General features: G+C 44.4%; 1 protein-coding gene across 1 annotated transcript in view; it reads right to left on the reverse strand.

The window, feature by feature from the left end:
- Positions 1–541: 541 nt before the first annotated feature.
- LOC137439583 (IgGFc-binding protein-like) overlaps positions 542–19,584 on the reverse strand; it is a 74,988-nt gene continuing 55,945 nt past the window's right edge. Inside the window, exons 20-33 of the mRNA XM_068135476.2 lie at positions 17,285–17,562; positions 14,858–15,057; positions 13,490–13,640; positions 12,410–12,501; positions 11,808–11,945; positions 11,261–11,553; positions 8,575–8,849; positions 7,961–8,163; positions 7,599–7,740; positions 5,942–6,024; positions 3,357–3,618; positions 1,759–1,994; positions 1,498–1,618; positions 542–1,267 (exon numbers count right to left, since the gene is read on the reverse strand). Of these exons, the coding sequence (XP_067991577.2) occupies positions 1,086–1,267; positions 1,498–1,618; positions 1,759–1,994; positions 3,357–3,618; positions 5,942–6,024; positions 7,599–7,740; positions 7,961–8,163; positions 8,575–8,849; positions 11,261–11,553; positions 11,808–11,945; positions 12,410–12,501; positions 13,490–13,640; positions 14,858–15,057; positions 17,285–17,562 (2,656 nt within the window). The 3' untranslated portion in view covers positions 542–1,085. The remainder of the gene's footprint in view (positions 1,268–1,497; positions 1,619–1,758; positions 1,995–3,356; positions 3,619–5,941; positions 6,025–7,598; positions 7,741–7,960; positions 8,164–8,574; positions 8,850–11,260; positions 11,554–11,807; positions 11,946–12,409; positions 12,502–13,489; positions 13,641–14,857; positions 15,058–17,284; positions 17,563–19,584) is intronic.

The raw sequence follows: 19,584 nt of genomic DNA on the forward strand, positions 1-19,584 counted from the left end.
AGTGCTCAACCACAAGGCCCTAACATCTTAAGCCAACCACCTTAACCATTAAGCCAACACGAGGCTTAGATATCCCATGGATTTCTCTTCACGTTTCCCTCACAGGTGTGTAGCCATGACCGCACCACTCGGACTCATCCAGTGGCGACTTAATGACAGATTCCAACCACAGGAACGAATCCGCCCTTAGAAGATTTCGCTGTTTTATCAGAAAGCAAAGTACAAATCACATTTTGAATGTTCTATTTTCAAATGAAAGAAAATGTATCGTGTTTGGTGATGGTGACGCCGTGAAAGGTTAAAGGTGGGGGAACTTGGACAAGGTGGGTTCAGAGGTCGTCAAAATGGCGGAACTAGGACTGCTCGGTGCCTGAGGCCGGAGGGTGAGATGGTCGTCACATGTTTGTTGGACGGATCTGTGGCCGATAAATTAATGGTCGGACTCATAAGTGTACAAGACGAAGACAAGAAGGACCCAGCGGACAGGACAGGTGCAACTGCGACGGTTGTTCCATGCACAGGTAACCAGAAACACTTCATGGAGCAATATGAACCAGTTTATTTTTTCGTTACTTGTCCAAACCATAAAAGATAAACACGTTCCAAACACAAAACCGACAATATATGCACAAGTAAAACCCGAGAGCACAATGTTTTTAACGTTTCACAAAATGAAGATTAAACACCACACAGTACAATGAATGAATGAATGAATGAATGATCGATCGAATGATCGTTTTAAGGCTATTTTTCCCCACTAGAGCGGGTGTTAGCCTGAGTACAATCAATCAACATCAATCAACAGTACAATCAATGAATTAATTAAAATTAATTAATTATTCAATTAGGCCTACAATCAGAATTGAACAAGAGAAAGTGAAACATGAATGCGTCAGAAAAGTGAACTGATGAAGAAACCCATGAATGATGGAATGTGAGTGTTGAACATTCTACTCAGTATGGAATCGATTGATCTGATTACATGTTCAGGGATGATTATGTATATTGTGAAACGTCAAAGATCACTCACAAAGGTACCCAGTTTACCTATTGTTAAGCTAACCAAACATGGGAAATTGTTGGGCCTACAGTATTAGGACTGGGCTGGGATCCCAGGCCTGAAAGAAGGTGTTTAGGTCGGGAGCGACAGAGCCGTCTGGAAGTCGAGTGTTTCCTCCTTCAGTTCCGTCGTAACTCCCACATAGTCCGCACATCTCTCCAGAATAAAGTTCCTCGCTCTCCAGCTCCACCTGCAAGCGGCGCCAACCTGGGGAGAACGAGAGTACATGAGATTAGGCTGCAGGGTGAAGTCAGGTTGGGGTGTGGGGATGTTAATTCATTCCTAACATTCCTTCCTGTCCCACACTTCAATTTTGGATGGATTTAGGGTTTTCCTGAGCTCTATTGTTGGATTTATGGGTTCAAGTGTGAGTTTAAGTGATCCGCTCCGGTAAGATGGTACTATAGTGAGGATATTGAGTTGTGAGTGTCAGGTACCGTTGTATTTGACGGTGAAATAGTTCTTGGTGTGCAGCACAGAAACAGGAAAATTTTCATACAAGATGTGGAAGTCCCCACTTGGGTCATAATATGGCAGCTGAACAAAAACTCCATCAACCTGAAAGGGAGAAATCCAAGTAACATTTCCAACATTGATGAGGATGCTTAGGAGATGAGAAAATGGAGGAAAAAATAACTGTAATAATTAATGTAGTTAATGTAAATGAGTATCTACCCAGGGTAGAATCCCATCAGTACCTCAGTGCCCTTTCCATGGATGAAACTGATGTTCTTGCCGTAAACTATGATGTCGGCTCGGGTGGTGGATGAGACAAAGGGATTGGGTTCACGATCGATGTGTATGAACACCTCCCATGTACGTGGTTGTCCGGTCGGGCAGTGTGCGGCCAAAAGCCTCGTTCCGATGCCCATGGACGTGAAGTGGAAATTTTGAAAGTTTTTGAAATGCGGATCACCACTGGCATGGCATTCGGCTGCAATGAGAGGGGGTTAAGGGGTGAACCTCGGGCGACAAGCTTGCGGCTGTAAGTCAAGATGCACAAATGTTTATGTCATGGAGTTGAGAATCTTTAATGTGGGAAACAGGACATCTTCCAATGTGAATCCTTCAGCAAAAATGACGGATAGGGAAAGAGGATGTGGAGCTGGGTTGGTGAGAGGAGAATATTGGGTTTGACCACGTATCCTAAAAACATTTTCCACTGTGTAAAGTCCAGAACCATATTTTTTGCTTCGTGTGTAAGTTTACTTCACAGACAACTCCAGTTATTACTGGGAAGTCCCCTGTGTATGGTGGTGTGTATTATAATAATTAATTTATTAAGTTTATGCAATGTGTGTCTTGCACAACACCACGGCGGTCGTCAAACTCTTTTGAGTATTCAATGGTACGGTGATTCTTTTGAAGGAAAATAAACATAAGGGCAATACCCCTGATGTACGCCTGGTGGAATAAACAGGATACTGCACTGACTTGACCAAAGTTATTTTAAACCAATTTCAATGGTTGCTAGAAGACGGGGCAGCAAGTCGAATCATACTAACATAATCATAAGACTTTAAACAAACAAACAAAAAAATACTTATTTTGGGGGGCAACCCCCAACCCCCGCCCTCCCCCAACCCCGTATACCTCCTCAGACCACAATTTTTCTTATGCCTTGAACGAACATTGGTACATCATGGGTGATGAAGATTGCGGTGAAGTCTCATCAAAATTGTGTGTGTAGTTTCTGAGAAGAAAGCAAATACCTATTTTAGGGGGCAACCCCCCCCCCCCCCATAGACCTCAAAGGGGCAGATTTTTTTTCATGCCGTGAACAAACTTTGGTACAGCACGGGTGGTGAATGTTGTGGTTAAGTTTCATCGAAATAGAGTGTGTAGTTTCAGGAAAGAAAGTAAATATCTATTTTGGGGGGTCAAACCTGAACCCACTTTGACCCCGGTAAACCCCCTTAAACGGCGATTTTTAAAAATGCCGTGAACAAACTTTAGTCACAATACAACAAATATAATTTGTGCCAAATTTGGTCGCAATCCCATCAGCAGTTTCGGAGAAGAAGTTTCAAGTGTTTATGGATGGACTGACAGACTGACGAACGGACGGACTGACAGACTGATGGACGGACAGACAGACTGACGGATGGACTGACGATGCACCATCACATAAACTCCCCTGAACTTCGTTCCAGGTGAGCTAAAAATGAGAATCAAACCGCCATCTTTTTTGAATCACATATTGTGCATCTTTTGTTTATCTGCAATCTCGACATTTGGTTCCAGCAACATTGCCCCAGGAATGTCATTGTAGTTGTTAGTGCAATGGCGAGCATACCGTAGGCTGCTCGTGGAATGATGAATGGCTCGTCTGTGAAGTTGTATCCCTTACAGGTGAGTCCACTCATAGACTCGACCACGCTGTCATCCACGGTGATGTGAACTTGTTGTCCACTAGGCAAGGCACGTCGGGGAAGACTGAAGGCAAGGGTCACGAGGTCACCTTGGATGTCTGTTGAGGATGCAGCGACTTTGGTAATGAAACGGGATGAGCGAGTTTCCCAAAAACGGATAAATCCTGACATGGAGTTGGGACGAAGCTAAGGATGGGGAGGGTAAAAGTGAAGAAGGTACAGTCACTGAAATTGCTTTGTTTTCTTGACTTGACTCTTTGATTGAAGTGATTAGTAATGAAGAAGTATTTGTAAGTTTGAGTGAGGGAAACACAGCCATAAGAAAAATGCAACAACAGTGTCAAATGTACACTTTGATTTATCAACCATCATGCTGTCCTACTCTTCGAATGCACACCTTGTCCATCCTTCTTACTGGGACTTTGAAATTAAAAATACAGAGTCGAGGCTCGTGGAGGAGCTGGAACATAGAACAGATCAGAATGCAACACAACAAACACACAACAGCGGGACTGAGGGACAAAACAGAGAAAGACTTTGAAGAGATGGGATGTGGGGAAGAATGAGGACTAGGGGAGGTGGACAAGATGGATACAGAGGCAAACTCTCAGGAAGGAAAACAGGAAAGCTGCAAAGAGGTGGGCTTGGGGAAGGTTAACGAGGGTAGAAAACATCATGGTTTTGGATGGGGGATGATCTGAGTTAGTGCTGAAAAACTGTCCGGAAAAACGAGATTGAAGAGAATGTGGGAAGTTGATTCCTCAGGTGGGAGAAAAGAGGAACAAATGAGTATATGTGAGCAATGATTCTGGATGCTGGGAGTTTCACGAGAAGGGGGATTGGTGGCAGACCTTGTGCGTCCTGCAGAAACCCGTGGGGTGGGGGGAGGAGGGGGAAGCACAGAAAGATTGAGTCATCAAATTGAGGCCTTGCCGGCCTAGCATTGAGTGTGAGATTCATTGGGAGTCGTTGATCCTTTGCGTTTCGATTGAGCAGATTCCATGATTGTTCAATGTCCGGTAGTTAATTCCTGCTTCGTCGCAAGTTACCAAATGAGTGATAAAATCAGCTAAATCTACAATGAACTGATTCAAGAAGGTCGGGCCATGTTGCCAGGCTTTGTGAGGGAGGTTTTAAGAGGGTTTTTTGCTTGCCTTCTCAAGTCTCGTCTTTCATTCATCACATTCTCCATGTCCAACTGAATTGTTCTTCCGCAGTTGTTTCTTTAATTTCTCTCTGAACATGTCAACAATCCAACTTCAAACCTTTTATAACAATGCATCGGTGAAGTTATCTCTGTTCTTGTAGATGTCCCCCCCCCCCCTATTCTTTTCAATCTCTCCAAAACACCTGCTTTCTCTCCACTTATCTCAACACAGACAATGTTGGTCTCAAATAATCCTGCACCAACATCTTCAATCCAGCTCGCTAAATAAACCTCAGACGCTGAATCGTCTCCCTTTTTCGTTCAATAACTTGTCTCCCATCCTTGATGGACACAATCTCACACTCCCCTCTGCCCTCACCTTTCAGCTCTGCCCACTGCCCTCTAACTTCACCAAATCTGTCCATGCATGACACAGGAATATCATACATTATTTACACTCTGAACATCCTGTCTGCTACTTCTGAGGCTCTGCTCCAACACCTTACACAAGCCAGATCAAATTGTTTCTTAGCCCAGACCACTTGACATTGTGCCTCAGGTCTTCATTCCTATAGGATGGATTGTCCTAAACATTGGGGGATGATTGTAGTGTGGTTTACATGTGCTGGCTTGGTTTTGCTTGAGCTATGACAATGCACCACTCGAGGTTATTGTTTTCTCTGGCATAATGCTCATTATGCTTCTCTTTGTAGTCCATTACCATCTTGAGATCATGCACTGAGTCCTCCACCAACATGTTGGTGCTGTCTCAAATTGACCATCCTTAATCCATCATCATCGGATGAAAATGGTAGAAATTTTTCAGATAAACGGTTGACGGATAAATGCAAACATCAAGTCGAGCAAAAAAAAAAAAAAAACCACCTTTGAGGCCATTTATCCCCGCAAAGCGGGGGTTGGCCTTTTTCGGGAACCGTGGTTGTTGTTGTTTTTTGGTCCCCTCGAGTCGAGTCGAGTCGAGTTTTGGTCCCCTCAAGTCGAGCAAGAGAGATGATTTTCGATTGAATGAAATTGGGAGAATTTCAAATGGAGGAGAATATGATTTTAAATATGTTTCAGAATGATTAAAAAATACCTCACAAATGCAGATGATAAAAGGTGTTGGCAGTGTGAAAAACGTTACCTATGAATGCGGTGTTATACAGATCACTCATTATATTGAATCTTGCTAATCCAAGTGAGTAACGTAATGGATTACAACAGCACTTTACCAAAACTTTGACTTTTTTGTAACTAAGTGGAGTATGGGGTTGGAGGGGGCAGAAAGCTCTGCATTGTACAGGTGTGGACCTGTGCCCACAGTCATCTCATTGCAGTAGCAGATGCAAATCCTTGGCTTACATTATTGTTGAAGGTAATTGACCAGATGATCATATCCCCGTTGAAGTCTTTGGGGCTGTACGAATATTTCATTGGCTTGCATTCTGCACAGGAAACAAACGAGACGATAGGTTTATCGAGATTAAGTTTAAAATAAGGCTTCTTACAGAAAAAAAGATCATCTAGATGTTATCTTAATACAGTAGAATGGAGCTAACTTCTGAGAATGGAGCTAACTTCTGTATCTTCACACTCAGCCTTGACAACTTTGACTAATTACGTGCAAAAACCTTCATTTATCTATCTATAATTCCAGTAATCTCTGTGTGTATGTATGTATGTATGTATGTATGTATGTATGTATGTATGTATGTGACCGCTGTTTCTCGACAACCACGGGTCCGATATACTTTAAACTTGCCAGGTATATTGCTGGGGACCCGAGGATGTGCCTTTTCAAGGTTTGAAATTAATCGGACAAGTAGTTACCGAGCTATGTCCAAAAAACGATTCAACCAATCAGAGAGCAGCGAGCTATCACGTGTGCCGAACGTGGCGAACAGACTCTGCCTCGGACGGCACATTTGAGAGCGTATTCATTTATTTCACGTTGGCAAACTATGTTGGCGTTAAACTATGTTTTAAAACTAATTAAAACTAATTTGCGATTCATCGTAACTGCGATTTGCGACCTTCCGGACAGTGAAGACTTCACTTCCGGCAGCCAATCACAGAACGAGCCGAGCCGAGCGCGTGCGCCATTACGGTTCGTAATTCGATTTCTTCCGGAGAAAATAATAATTTCTCGATTTCTTATGCGCATTATTTCTCCCAATTCAGTCAGAGCGAAGGGCGGAAGCGAAGAGCGTTGTTTTTTTTGTTTACGGGCGTACGGGCGGGGTAGAGCGTACGGGTAGCGTTTTTTTTTTTTTTTTTGGCAAGGAACGGGCACCCACGTACGGGCATGCCCTAGTTATACAAATTGCTCATCCGTTTATTTGTGTGGTGTTTTGGCTAGACCGCTGGCTCGATAGATCTCAAAAAGAAAAGCCGCACCTGTGTCTGAAGGAAGCGGTTCAGTTTGGAATTTTAAATATGAAACAGGCAAAGCCTAGAAACAAATGAAACCCTCTATAATTACCCTTTAGCACCCATTAGAATGACCCTTTAGAACACTCGAGAATTGAGAATTACCCTTTTTATTTTGTAAAAATTTCCATTTAAAAAATTCCACTCTGTTATTATATGGGGTATTATGTGTGGATCAGTGACGAAAAAAATCTCGATTTAATCCATTTTAAATTCCGGCTGTAACATAACAAAATGTGAAAAAGTCAAGGGGTGTGAATACTTTCTGAAGGCACTGTAATGTAACATGCCTAAAATGAAACTTACCTAAAATGGGAGAACTGAACATCCAAAGTGCTATTGTTCTGCAGTGGTAAAACATATATGCATAGAAATACCAAGAAATAAATAAATAATAATAAATATACATATATATATATATATATATATATGTGAGCCTGCTTGCTTGTTCTGTATATGTTTCCAAAACTTAGCTTAGCCAAAACCTAGCAAAACGTAGCTCAGGGGCCCCCCCTTATAATCAATCTGTAGTTATTTCGTCAGTAGAACTCCCTCTTGTATACTCATCTCCCCTTCCTTCTGTAAGCACCTCTGAGATTTCTGCACTTAGAAATTCCTCCAATCGTTTTGCAGACGGTGCCTTGTGCACACGTGTAATTCTTGCACTGAACTCCTGCAAGTGTGCACTCGCACCACATATTGCAAGAATTCTGCAAGAAGGATTCTCCAAGCTGCGAACAAAGACATTGCCACAATTAGCACACAAAGCACTGTTGTCTGAAATCAAATCAAAATATTTTGAATGAGAACAACATCGACCATCGAACGTTGGAAATAAGCATACAACAAATTATATATTTTGCATGATGAGGAATGTTTTTGTGAGTTTTGTGCGTCAATTGGTATTGGAAGTCTTCCTGGAAAGTATTGGTTTCCTGTGAGTCTACGTACCATGTAATAGTGATTTTGGTAAGTACAGCCACACGATTCCACTGGGACACAATCTTCTCCATCCAAGACGTAGCCACAATCACACACACAGCCCTCCAGGCAGAGGGAAGAAGAGGGACCAGCAGCAGGTTGTTTGTTTATGCAGGAAGGAGGGACAGTTGGGACGCAATTACTGTATGAGCTGAAGCTTGGGCACTGGATAGCTGAAAAGAGAGAGAGAATATGAGCGACAGGGAAGGACAGACACACCCAGAGAGAGGTCCACAGTGCATTGCCATGGACAGTCATCCAAAAGAGTTGTTTTTATTTAACACTTCAGATCCCAAAGCTTTAATCAGTACTAGCATTAAATATTTACAATTCAGAACTTTTGGATTGTCGGTGGAACTCAGTCCAACTATGTATCGATATGGTGTTCAAGTAGACATATACACATAGTATTGATTTTGCTCATCTTACATGAAGGATGGGACCACAAGAAAAATGAATACAAGACAGGTTAAGAAGAAGGGATGATTTGTCCAAATTGTCCTTCAGACATAATGTAATAAATAAATATAAGGAAATGAATTGACAAGAAGTAAAATTGTCATGGAAATATATTGAAGACTCACGGCAGAAGTCGTCTTTCCGCCATCGTGGCATCTTCACACCATCGGCCACACAGGCGTCGTGGTAAACCGTCAGGGAATCGCACAGTGCTTCGCGAGACATGTTCCGCATGGCCATGTCGAAGGCACAGTCTTTCACCATTGGCTCTGGGTCCATTTTAGAGATACATTGTTCAAAAGGACCGGTTGTGTCGAGCATTTTCCCACAATTGTCTCCTTTCTCAGCCTCCTCCACATCGTCAGGATCTGGGATTGTAGCTCCGCCGTCGTCATTTCCTCTGTGCAAAGGTAGAAGTTTCAAGTCAAAACAAGGTTGGCTTTTCAGAAACGTCATCAAAGTCATCTTTACCGTTGCTTTGAGCAGGTGGCAACTGAAATGAATGAATGAATGATCGTTTTAAAGGCCATTTTCCCCGCTAGAGCGGGGGTTGGCCTTGCGGGCCCCATGAGCTCATGGTTCCCTGTTTGAGGCAATGTTTTTATGAATGAAGTGGCAACTCTATGATGCAATATGAAAGGAGAATTGTTTGAAAGCTGTGTGATTACTGCACCTCAATCCCACATGTTGCCAATTGAAAGAATTTTCCTTATGAAGATACTCGTAAAAATATTGACATTTTTTCAATTCTGTTTAAGGGCAAAATAATTCCGTTTCATATGCCCTCAACTGGTTACCTCTGCCACCGAAGGTGGATGGAGGTTATGTTTTCACCCCTGTCTGACTGTGAACAAGAAATCTCAAAAGGTTGTGGACGGATTCGGACGAAATTTGGCAGAGATGTTGCGCATGTGACAAGGAAGAATTGAGTCAATTTTGGTGAAGATTCGACCCGGATCCGGATCAGAGAATTTTTAAAATGATTCTTCACCATCGAGAGATAGGGCCAAAAATGATACATAGGAGGATATCTCAAAAAGTTGTGGACGGATTTGGACGAAACCTGAAAGACAGGTTGGGTGTGTAAGACGGACAAATCGATTCCATGTTGGTGACGATATGAATATGGATTCGGATACGATAATTAATAATTTATTAAATGATTCTTCACCTTTGAGAGATCGGGCAAAAAGCGATATATAACATGATATTTAAAAAAAAGTTATGAACGAGTTATGAATAAACTTGGTGGATGAGTTGGTTAGGTGACAAGAACAAGCCGATTCGATTTTGATTCAGGTCTGAATCCAGAACCGGCCTATCAGTGGGATGCAAAACAAACTGTTCAGCCTGGCGGAGGTATGCGCTCTACCGAGTGACGTTCTAGTTCTGATATGTTTCTGAGTTTGCACTCTTTGAGCTGAAACATTCTGGCAAAGTCACATCAAAACAAATGGCCAATGTCTTTTGTTTCCATTCGTGTTGATATTCTATTAGTACGAGGTCCACGTTGACCAGCCAGAGTGCCTATGTCACAGAAAAGGACATTAAGGAGAGGGCCCACCTCCATCTCATCGGGACAACTTGGAATAGGTGCCAAATGGTGCCTGGAAACAAAATCAAAGCTAGGCCAATGGCCTTTTGTGGAGGTTTTGTCATTGTGGAGGCATCTAATCAGTTGGATACCATTATCTTCAAGGACTCTATTTGTCCCTCAACCCCACTGTTGTGTGCTTTCCCCTCTCCTCCTGCTGTTTGGTTCGTTCTATTGCGTCCTCATGCGTTCTACGTTGTACCTCGTCCGCGAGCCTCGACTCTGCATTACATTGGAACCACTACATGGACTGCTCCAGAAAGAATCTGTCTTCGAGTGCTGACTGCTGATCGCAACAAGGCATTCAACGACGTCAAGAATATTCTCATGTCACCACCGATCATGACCCATTTTGATCCAAAGTTACCCACAATGCTTCAAATGGATGCATCACGGCTATACGGCCTTGGTTTTGCTTGTTTGCAGCAACACGGTGATTGTTTTAGACCGGTTCAGTGTAGGTCACGTCACATTTCTGATATGGAATCCAAGTGTGCTACGATCTAACTGGAAGCATTGGCTGTGGCCTAGGCCATGCCCTGTCTAAATGTGAGCAGTACCTCATGGGATATTCGTCATTTGATCTCTTGATGGACCAAAGGCCTCTGGTGCCTACCCTCAACCGATATGCATTGGATGCCATCAAGAACACTCGCCTCCAGTGCATTGTATAAAAACTGACACGGTATAACTTCACCATCACCTGGTAGAAAATTGTGGAACACTCGCTTATGGATGCACTTTCACGTCATCCGCTGGATGAACCACAGCTTCAGGATCTACTGAATGAGATGGACTTTTCCATTCATCGCATTGTTGCCACCACTCTGCAGCAATTCAAAGATCAACCATTATGGCACCCGTTTCAGGATCCCATCCTCAATGTGATCCTAAATGTGATAAACTTGACCTAAATGTGATCAGATCTTCATCTAAGTCCTAATAATAGATAAAGAGAACCTGATTTAACAAATAGCGCACAAAAAATCTACTTTTTCATTTATTAATTGAGCAAAATGATCCAACATTCAATTTCTTTGTTGGAAAAAAGTATATTTCCCTCTCTCCCTCATGTGACCTTTAATTTTCACATTAACTTTAATGGGTTGATATCAAACATAACAGTGGATTGACATCAAATGTTAGTGAAGGCATATCCATCGATGCATTCACATAAATTATCTATTTTCTCGTTGTTCTTTTTACACCAGACTTACCCTTGCTCGTCTTCAACCTTCCAGCTGTTGCCAAAGTCTACAGGGTCCTTTGTTGAAGATCCGTCAGGTCTTTCAAAGTCATTCCTGCGATTCTTGTCCATGTCTCCACACAAACCGCATATGGTGTCTTTATATGTGGATGGTAAACGGATGCGGACTTGTTGATGTCGATTAAACATCATTTCAAGGCCAAAGTCTGTCTCCGCGTGGTGATATGTGCCCCATTGTTTCACCGAAATACGATGGCTGCCGTTTGACCAAGAAAAAGGGATGTTTACCATATTCCCATCCCACTGTGGAAAAAGAGATAATCATCGATTAGAAACCAAGATATTCTTTCAGAAACTAATAATATCAGGACCGTTATGCTGTGGCACATTTCAACCGAGGGTGGCAGTGGTTGCAGCTCCATCACTGTGACAGCCACACAAGAAAATGTGGAGATAATCACCACAAAAGCAACCAAAGGAGATTTAGGATGGCTACGAAAGTGTGTATGAGAGAAGGTATGGAGATAGAAGGAGAAAGGTTTGGCAGCAAGACTCACCATGAATTTGCAAGATTTGACGAGAGACACGGTATGTCCATACACCTCCATTGTGACCTCCTTCGCATACGAGACTCGATGGTTGTTGTACCTGTTTTCGTTTGTGAGAAGCACTCGCCAAGTGCCATTATTGCAAGGCTGCAGTGAGAAAGAATGACAACGACAGATATATGTCTATGATATGATATGGATATATATGATATATGATATGGAACGGATGCTGTGGATTGCTTGTTGAGAGCCACGAGCAACAGAGCACCAATCCACCACAATACGTGCACGTCATCTGAATAAAGAATGGTGTAGTGTCACACCTGGTGTCCTATCCACATCAGCATTAGGTGCAAGGTATACAGCAGGTAAGTGAAATATAATTAAGGAATCAATTGAACAGTTGCAAGTGAATAACCCCATAATCCCACATCCTTATCCTTACTGCATGAAGACCTTGGATAAAATAGTGTATTTAGTGTGTGACATGTTACAACTCTTTTATTGTTCATTGTTTATTCCTGGTGGAGGTGTAAGGACATCATGAATCAGCATTTCAGAAACCACAGTACATGAAGAATTCAATTGAATAAAGAATCCAAAATCATCACCTGCGTCATCACATAGGTATGTGTACCCTGGAAGTTGAAATTTCTGCCATCCCACATCCTGAAATGAGGATCACCCCAAGCACCACATTCCACTGGGGAAAACCAGCATGATCGTAAAGTTCAGTTGGTGGAACAAGGTACAGCCATGTTGGTGGGAGCAAGAAAGGCTTTGGGCGGTTGTGGATCATGAGTTAACACAGACAACGATTGCACAATTTAACCCATAAAATGCTGGATTTACTGGTTAGTAGGCCAGAGATGCTTTTTAGTCATCGGCTTTTCTCCGCCAATTAGAAGCAAGCTTTCACAAGTTATTCGGGAATTATACATTCTAAGAAGGATCATGATTCGTTTTGGGGGTTGACGTCAGTTGAAAATCATCTGCATATACGTCTCGGCCATGATCGTGGCCCAACGCGTTTTATGGGTTCAATCCAAATAAATGTGAACTAGAGCAATGCGACTGTGTCGCCAATATGCCTCTGCATAGTCCCATAACGGGTAGATGCCCTCGTTCACTCTCCGAAAAATAAACAAGTTTGAGTTAAATCCCTTCAGCTGTTTTCAAGAATCACATTTTCACCAGCCATGACAGGTTTCACATCGATCGGTGAAGCTGTTTCAGAGAAGGCATTTAAAAAAAATTAACATTTTTGGCTGGTATACCACTTCACCTATGATGTCATCATTATCATGCTTTTGTTCCCCATTGGGAGTACTTGAAAATGTTCCAAGTTTCAAATTTTTCCATTCAGCGGTTTCTGAGAAATAAAATTTTAATTATTTGCTTTTAATCCAAGAGGGCTGCCATACCACGTGCCCTATGACGACACAAATATCATAACAACATTCTGCATGGGTGTCGCTCCTACCCTGAAAGTTTTGTCTCAATCGGATATATAAACGAGGTTTAGCCCGGACGGACAGATGGACGGACAACCAGAAAACATAATGCCTCCGGCCACTTTTGGGGGCAGCGGCATAAAAAACTCTGAGTTTTAAGAGAAGGATGATGTATAAATGTACAGGATTTTAGCTAATATTGTGAAGGTGAAGTTAATGATTATTGATTTGACTCACTTTGTTTGGGCAGGCATGCCAGCATGGCGTTGTCATCTGGTTTGCATTCGTTGTAATACAAATCGCATGGCACGGCCGAGCATGTGATCATTCCATTGGAATTGCATTCACAACGTTGTCCACAGTTTTCACTGAGGAAGGAGTCTCCGACCTGATCAGGATCACAGGAAAGGTCCGTGTGAGTGGTTGACGCCGGGTACACTACAACCCAGAGTTCATACAATGGTCATGTGTACAATTTGTGTCGATCGTCTGGCTGACTCACGTGTTGGAGAAGTTATTTCGAGAGTTATGAAGTTTATTCCTATTTTCTGGAACATTTTCCCTATCTTTTGACCATGGATGTAAAGACCATCTGAGATGCTTGCCTTTTGGCTTGCATTGATATCATCTTTGGCAGTTTTTTTTTTTTTGTATACAAGATCGAGGCTCATGTAAGAGCTAACATTAATCACACAAAAAAAAATCAAACGGACACATAAAACATAAGATAAAGGGAGCGGAAGACAAGATGGGGGGAGCGAGGGAAGCACACAAGTACAACATCTGAGAGCATCGGGACATTGGGAGATCTGTGGGAGGGAGAGGGCTTGGGAGGAGGAGGCGTGGGAAGGGGGCGGGGGGTGGGGTGGGAGAGGTATAAAACACATGGACACTGCTCGGACTTGCAGGAAAGAAGTCGGAATTTCAAAAAAGTGGATCTGGGGTGAATTAGCGGGGGTAGAAAAGATCAAGGTTTCAGAATGGGGGAAGATAAGAGATGGTGGTGAACAGCTGTTTTAAAGACCTGGATTGAGGAGTGGGATTGAAGGGAGTGGGGGAGTTTGTTCCAGAAGCGGGAGAAAAGGGGAATGAAAGAGTGAAGGTGAGCAGAGAGCCTAGATTTTGGCAGTTTAACCATAAGAGGGTTTAACCATTACGTTGAACAGACATCTGGGCCTCAGCATCATATACATGTGTATGCTTGCCCTTGGCCTCTTGTTTGCTAAATGACTATGCACGACTGGTCATTTGGCCTTGCACTCTAAGTATATGTACACACCCTTTTATGCTTGATCGATTTTTCTTTCGAATTTTTATTTGGCCAAATACTATTAAATTATAAGTTGGTGACTTGGCACTCCTCGTGTTCAGTTGTTTGAATGACAATCAGTTTCGAATTGAGAGGTGCTTCAAGATGTCCTGAAGCACAACCAAAAACCGACGTGTCATTTGCAGCTTGAACCTGCAACCCAACCAGATGTTCTATCGTGGACTCCTTAAGCATTTTTGAACTATACATGATATCTTGTTGATTAATCATCCATTCAATATTTGCACAGACTTTGTCACTCGTATTTAACTGTTTGTTCCCTTGCGACCTCTCACCTGGTAGTACTGGCTACCACGAGTGCATCCACAGGATGACGAAGGCACACACGTGTCTCCATTCCACACAAAGCCAGTGTTGCAATCACAGCCAGGCAAGCAGTGCTCCTGGCAGGCGACACTTGACAGGGTTGGGCCGCAGGATGCCTGGCATGGCGAGGTGCAGGACTTGAATACACTGTTTTCTGGGCAGGTGTGAGCTGCATAAAAACATAATCAACTGTCAAGATCAATATCATTTTATGTACATCTCATTATTCATATTGTTTAAAGCTTGGCAAAATTAAATGACAACAAAAGTAAGTTGAAGTGTAGACCACCTTTAGAGGCCATTTTTCCCTGCAGAGCAGGGGTTGGCCTTTTTTGGGCACCTTGGTCCCCTTTTTGAAGCAATGTTTTATGGTCGGATGCCCTTCCTGCCACCAACCCTGTTACTCGCCTCTTGCGACACACAGGGAATTACCAGCAAGCTGGTACTCAATTTGCCGACCTCGGAAGGATGACAGGCTGAGTCAACCCCCCTGGCGTTAATTCAGCGATCGACCGGGATTTGAACCCAGGATCCTAGGATCCCAAGCCGGCACCCTAACCGCTAAGCCAACACCAGGCAAAGTGTAGCCTAAGTGTAGCCAAAAGTAAGTTGAAGTGTAGCCTGTGGTCAATCATCCTGCCGTCATTATCTTCTCCACCGAAGGTGGATGGAGGTTATGTTTTCACCCCTGTCTGTTTGTTTTTCTGTTTGTGAACAAGATGTCTCAAAAAGTTGTGGACGGATTCGGACGAAATTTGGAAGAGAGGTTGTGTGTGTGACAAGGAAGGATCGTTTCAAATTTAGTGAAGATCAGGATCCGAATCCAGCTTGTATAATTTTCAAAGTGATTCTTCACCATTGAGTGATGGTCATTGATATTTGACATTGGTATTTGCTAATCTATTTATTCTTCATGTGATTTATGCACACGCTTCACTATGAGACTCAGATTAATGCAAGTTTAAACAAGAAAGAGCAATCAGAGATTGCAAACCCTCGCCCGGATGTATTTTCAGTGGTTTTTAAAGGCTTTTGTGTTAAAACAAATATGGCGGCCGAACCACGTGACCGATGACGTCATCATTATTTTTTGCAATGTATGCAAATCCTTTTAAAATTTCAGGTCAATCGGATGAAAATTGAGGATTTTAGAAATCTGGCCTATGTTGACCTTTTGGCCTATGTTTACCTCAAAAATACTTGGGGGTTCAATTCAGTTACCAGATTTGCAAATCCTCTTTAAATTTCAAGTTAATCGGATGAAAATTGAGGATTTTAGAAATCTGGCCTATGTTAACCTTTTGGCCTATGCTTACCTCAAATATACTTGGTGGTTGAATTCAGTTACCAGATATGCAAATCCTCTTTAAATTTCAAGTTAATCGGATGAAAATTGAGGATTTTAGAAATGTGGCCTATGTTGACCTTTTGACCTATGTTGACCTCAAAAATACTTGGTGGTTGAATTCAGTGAGCAGATATGCAAATCCTCTTCAAATTTCAAGTTAATTGGATAAAAATTGAGGATTTTAGAAATGTGGCCTATGTTGACCTTTTGGCCTGTGTTGACCTCAAAAATACTTGGTGGTTGAATTCAGTGACCAGATATGCAAATCCTCTTAAAATTTCAAGTCAATCGAATGAAAATTGAGGATTTTGGAAATTTGGCAAAGTTGGTGACCTTTGGCCTATGTTGACCTCAAAATAGTTGGGGGTTGAATTCAGTGACAATATATGCAAGTCCTCTTCAAATTTCAAGTCAATCGAATGAAAATTGAGGATTTTAGAGATTTGACAAAGTTAGTGACCTTTGGCCTATGTTGACCTATTGACCTTTTGACTCCAAAAACAATAGGCTTCTTGCTTATGACCAACTCTGCCATTTGGTGAAGTTTCGTGAAGATCGGTTGAGAATTGTGACCTGTAGGCGACTGACATACAGACAGACAGACAAACAGACAGGAGTGAAAAAACATAAACCTTCGCTGGCAGAGGTAACTACAAAAAACAATTACACTTGATGACTTCATGCTACTACACTTCACATGTATGTGTAGTACATACAAACTTGACCACATGGAAAGAGAAAAGATAACAATAGGGATATGAAAATATTTTGAGTGTGGCATTGCCAGGACAACAGTTATCCGATCATCACCAAGTTAACAAGATGGCTCTTAATAGTGCAATGGAAAAAGTGCACCCTGTAGATGAAACCATTACAGTAACAGGTGGTTTGGATAACTTATTTGCCAATATAAATTTTAAGGTTTATTCAGTGGTTGTGGATTGGTGGTTGCACTACATTTTGAGCACGATGTTGTCTTTCGTGTTTACCAATTTAGTTGCAGAAATGCGAATTCGAGTTTGCGTGAGATGAGCTGTATATTACATACGGCAGAATCCTGTCCCACGCCAACTTGCAATGCTGAGCCCCTGAGACAGGCACATCTCTTCGTATGCAGACAAAGCATCGCACAGGACATCGTCTGCACCACCGTACGTGGCTACGTCAAATGCGCAGGCATCGACAAGGTCGTCGGGTGGCAAAGCACCATGACAGCCAGCAAACGGCCCACCGGGAATGGCCATCATGCCACAGGCTTCTGGACCCCTGGCATTGTCCTCAATGGTAGGATCAGGCGTTGGCAAGCTTCCGTCGTCGTCTTGCCCTCTGGGAGAGTAGAAGAACAATCAGGGAGGGTTAGGTTGTTACAGCAATATCAATTAACATGTCCCCAAAATAATGTCCTAGAGAGATATAATGCAGGATGAAATCAGGATGAGACCAAGGCAACTTCATCTTTAACAACATGGAAAACCTAGTGTTATTCATTTTTAGTGTTTTTACAGCATATCCTGTAGGGTAATGCCGTGTAGAACAGCGTTCTTCTGTCTGTCTGATTGTATGTCCCTCACAAACATCCACCAATCAGAGATGTGGATCTGGTCACATGATAGGGTGGACAGCATTTAGTAACCATTAGTTTCATATTGTGGCGGACACGGAAGCTCACTGGCGTGGTGACATCATTCCGCGCACCAAGTGGGCGGCGGCCACGCCGAGGGGTAGGCATGGCCTCAGGATATATACCGGGCGCGCAGCCCGGAGCGCGCCAGTGCTACAGTGACCTCTTGTCAATAAAGACTCTTTTGTTTTACCCGCGTTGTCCGCTTCCTTCTTGGTAAGCAAGGAGCGCACGTAGCACCGCGCTTTAATTGGTGACCCTCCGACGTTCTGGTCAGCTGTCGCTGACCACCCGACATGGCAACCAACGCAGTAGCAATGAAGCTCCCCGAGTTCTGGGAAGCTCAGGCGGAGATCTGGTTCCTGCAGGCCGAAGCCCAGTTCAGGCTTCGAGGCATCACGGCGGACGAGACACGTTACTGCCACGTGGTCGCCTCCCTCGGGGCCAGCACGGCCGCCCACGTCATGTCGGTCCTGAGGACCCCACCGGCCGACGACAGGTACGAGGCGATCAAGAGTCTCCTCCTCGCCACGTTCGGCCTTACGGTGGACGCACGGGCCGATCGCCTTTTGGACCTCCCCGACCTCGGGGACACGCGACCGTCGGTCCGTATGGATCATATGCTGGCGCTCATGGGCGACGAAACCCCGAACGCCCTATTCCGGGCGTTATTTCGACGCCAGCTGCCGGCACGGGTACGCCTCGCGTTGGCCGGTTCCGCCTTAACGGAACCCCGGGCGCTCGCTGCCGAGGCCGACAAGTACTACGCGGCTTTGGACACGCAGGCGAGTCTTGGCGCGGTCGCCGAGGCTCCCGAGGCTTTCCCTGATGCACCGCACCTCGTGTCCGCCGCCACGCCCCACCCACCACCACCGCTGCCGCGAAGAAAACTGCGGCCTCCGCCGCCGCAGCCGCCCACCTGGTGTTTCTTCCACGCCAAGTTCGGCCACGAGGCTCGGCAGTGTCGCCCGCCGTGCTCATTCGGCAGGTCAGGAAATGGGCGAGCCGACGCTCGGTGGCGGCTTTGAGCGTCGGCAATTCAAACAGCCTCCTGTACATAACGGACACCTTGTCCGGGCGCCGTTACCTGTGCGACACGGGAGCGCAGGTGAGTGTCGTTCCTGCCGGTACGTCCGACAAGCAAACCGCGGGCCGAGGTCCCGTGCTGCTTGCGGCCAATGGTACGTCTATATGCACGTACAGAAAACGCTGTCTCTCTTTGCGGTTCGGAGGGCAGGTTTTCCATTGGTCGTTCGTTACGGCCGACGTGCCCATGGCACTGCTCGGCGCGGACTTCTTATGTGCAAATGGATTACTGGTGGATGTAAAGTGCAGAAGGCTTGTCCAGGCTGAGACGTTCAGCTCGCTCGCGTGCGCGCTGCCCGGCTCGTTGAGCAGCTCACAGAGCGGCTCATCGAGAGGCTCGCTGAGCGGCTTGCTGAGCGGTTCGGTTCCGGCCAGGTTCATCTGTACGCTTCCGGCAGCGAACGAATTCACCCGCCTCCTCGCGGGTTTCCCGGCCCTCACGCGGCCCACATTCTCGGCGGGGGCCGTCAAACACGGGGTGGAACACCACATCCCCACCGCCGGGCCACCGGTCTACGCCCGGGCACGCCGCCTCGAGCCGACGAAGCTCGCCGTAGCTAAAGCGGAGTTCGCTACGCTGGAGCGGCTCGGCATCGTGCGGCGCTCCGAGAGCGCGTGGGCGTCCCTGCTCCACATCGTGC

This window comes from Myxine glutinosa, chromosome 14 (assembly GCF_964187855.1).
Source record: "Myxine glutinosa chromosome 14, kmMyxGlut1.1, whole genome shotgun sequence".
NCBI classification, from domain to species: Eukaryota; Metazoa; Chordata; class Myxini; order Myxiniformes; family Myxinidae; genus Myxine; species Myxine glutinosa.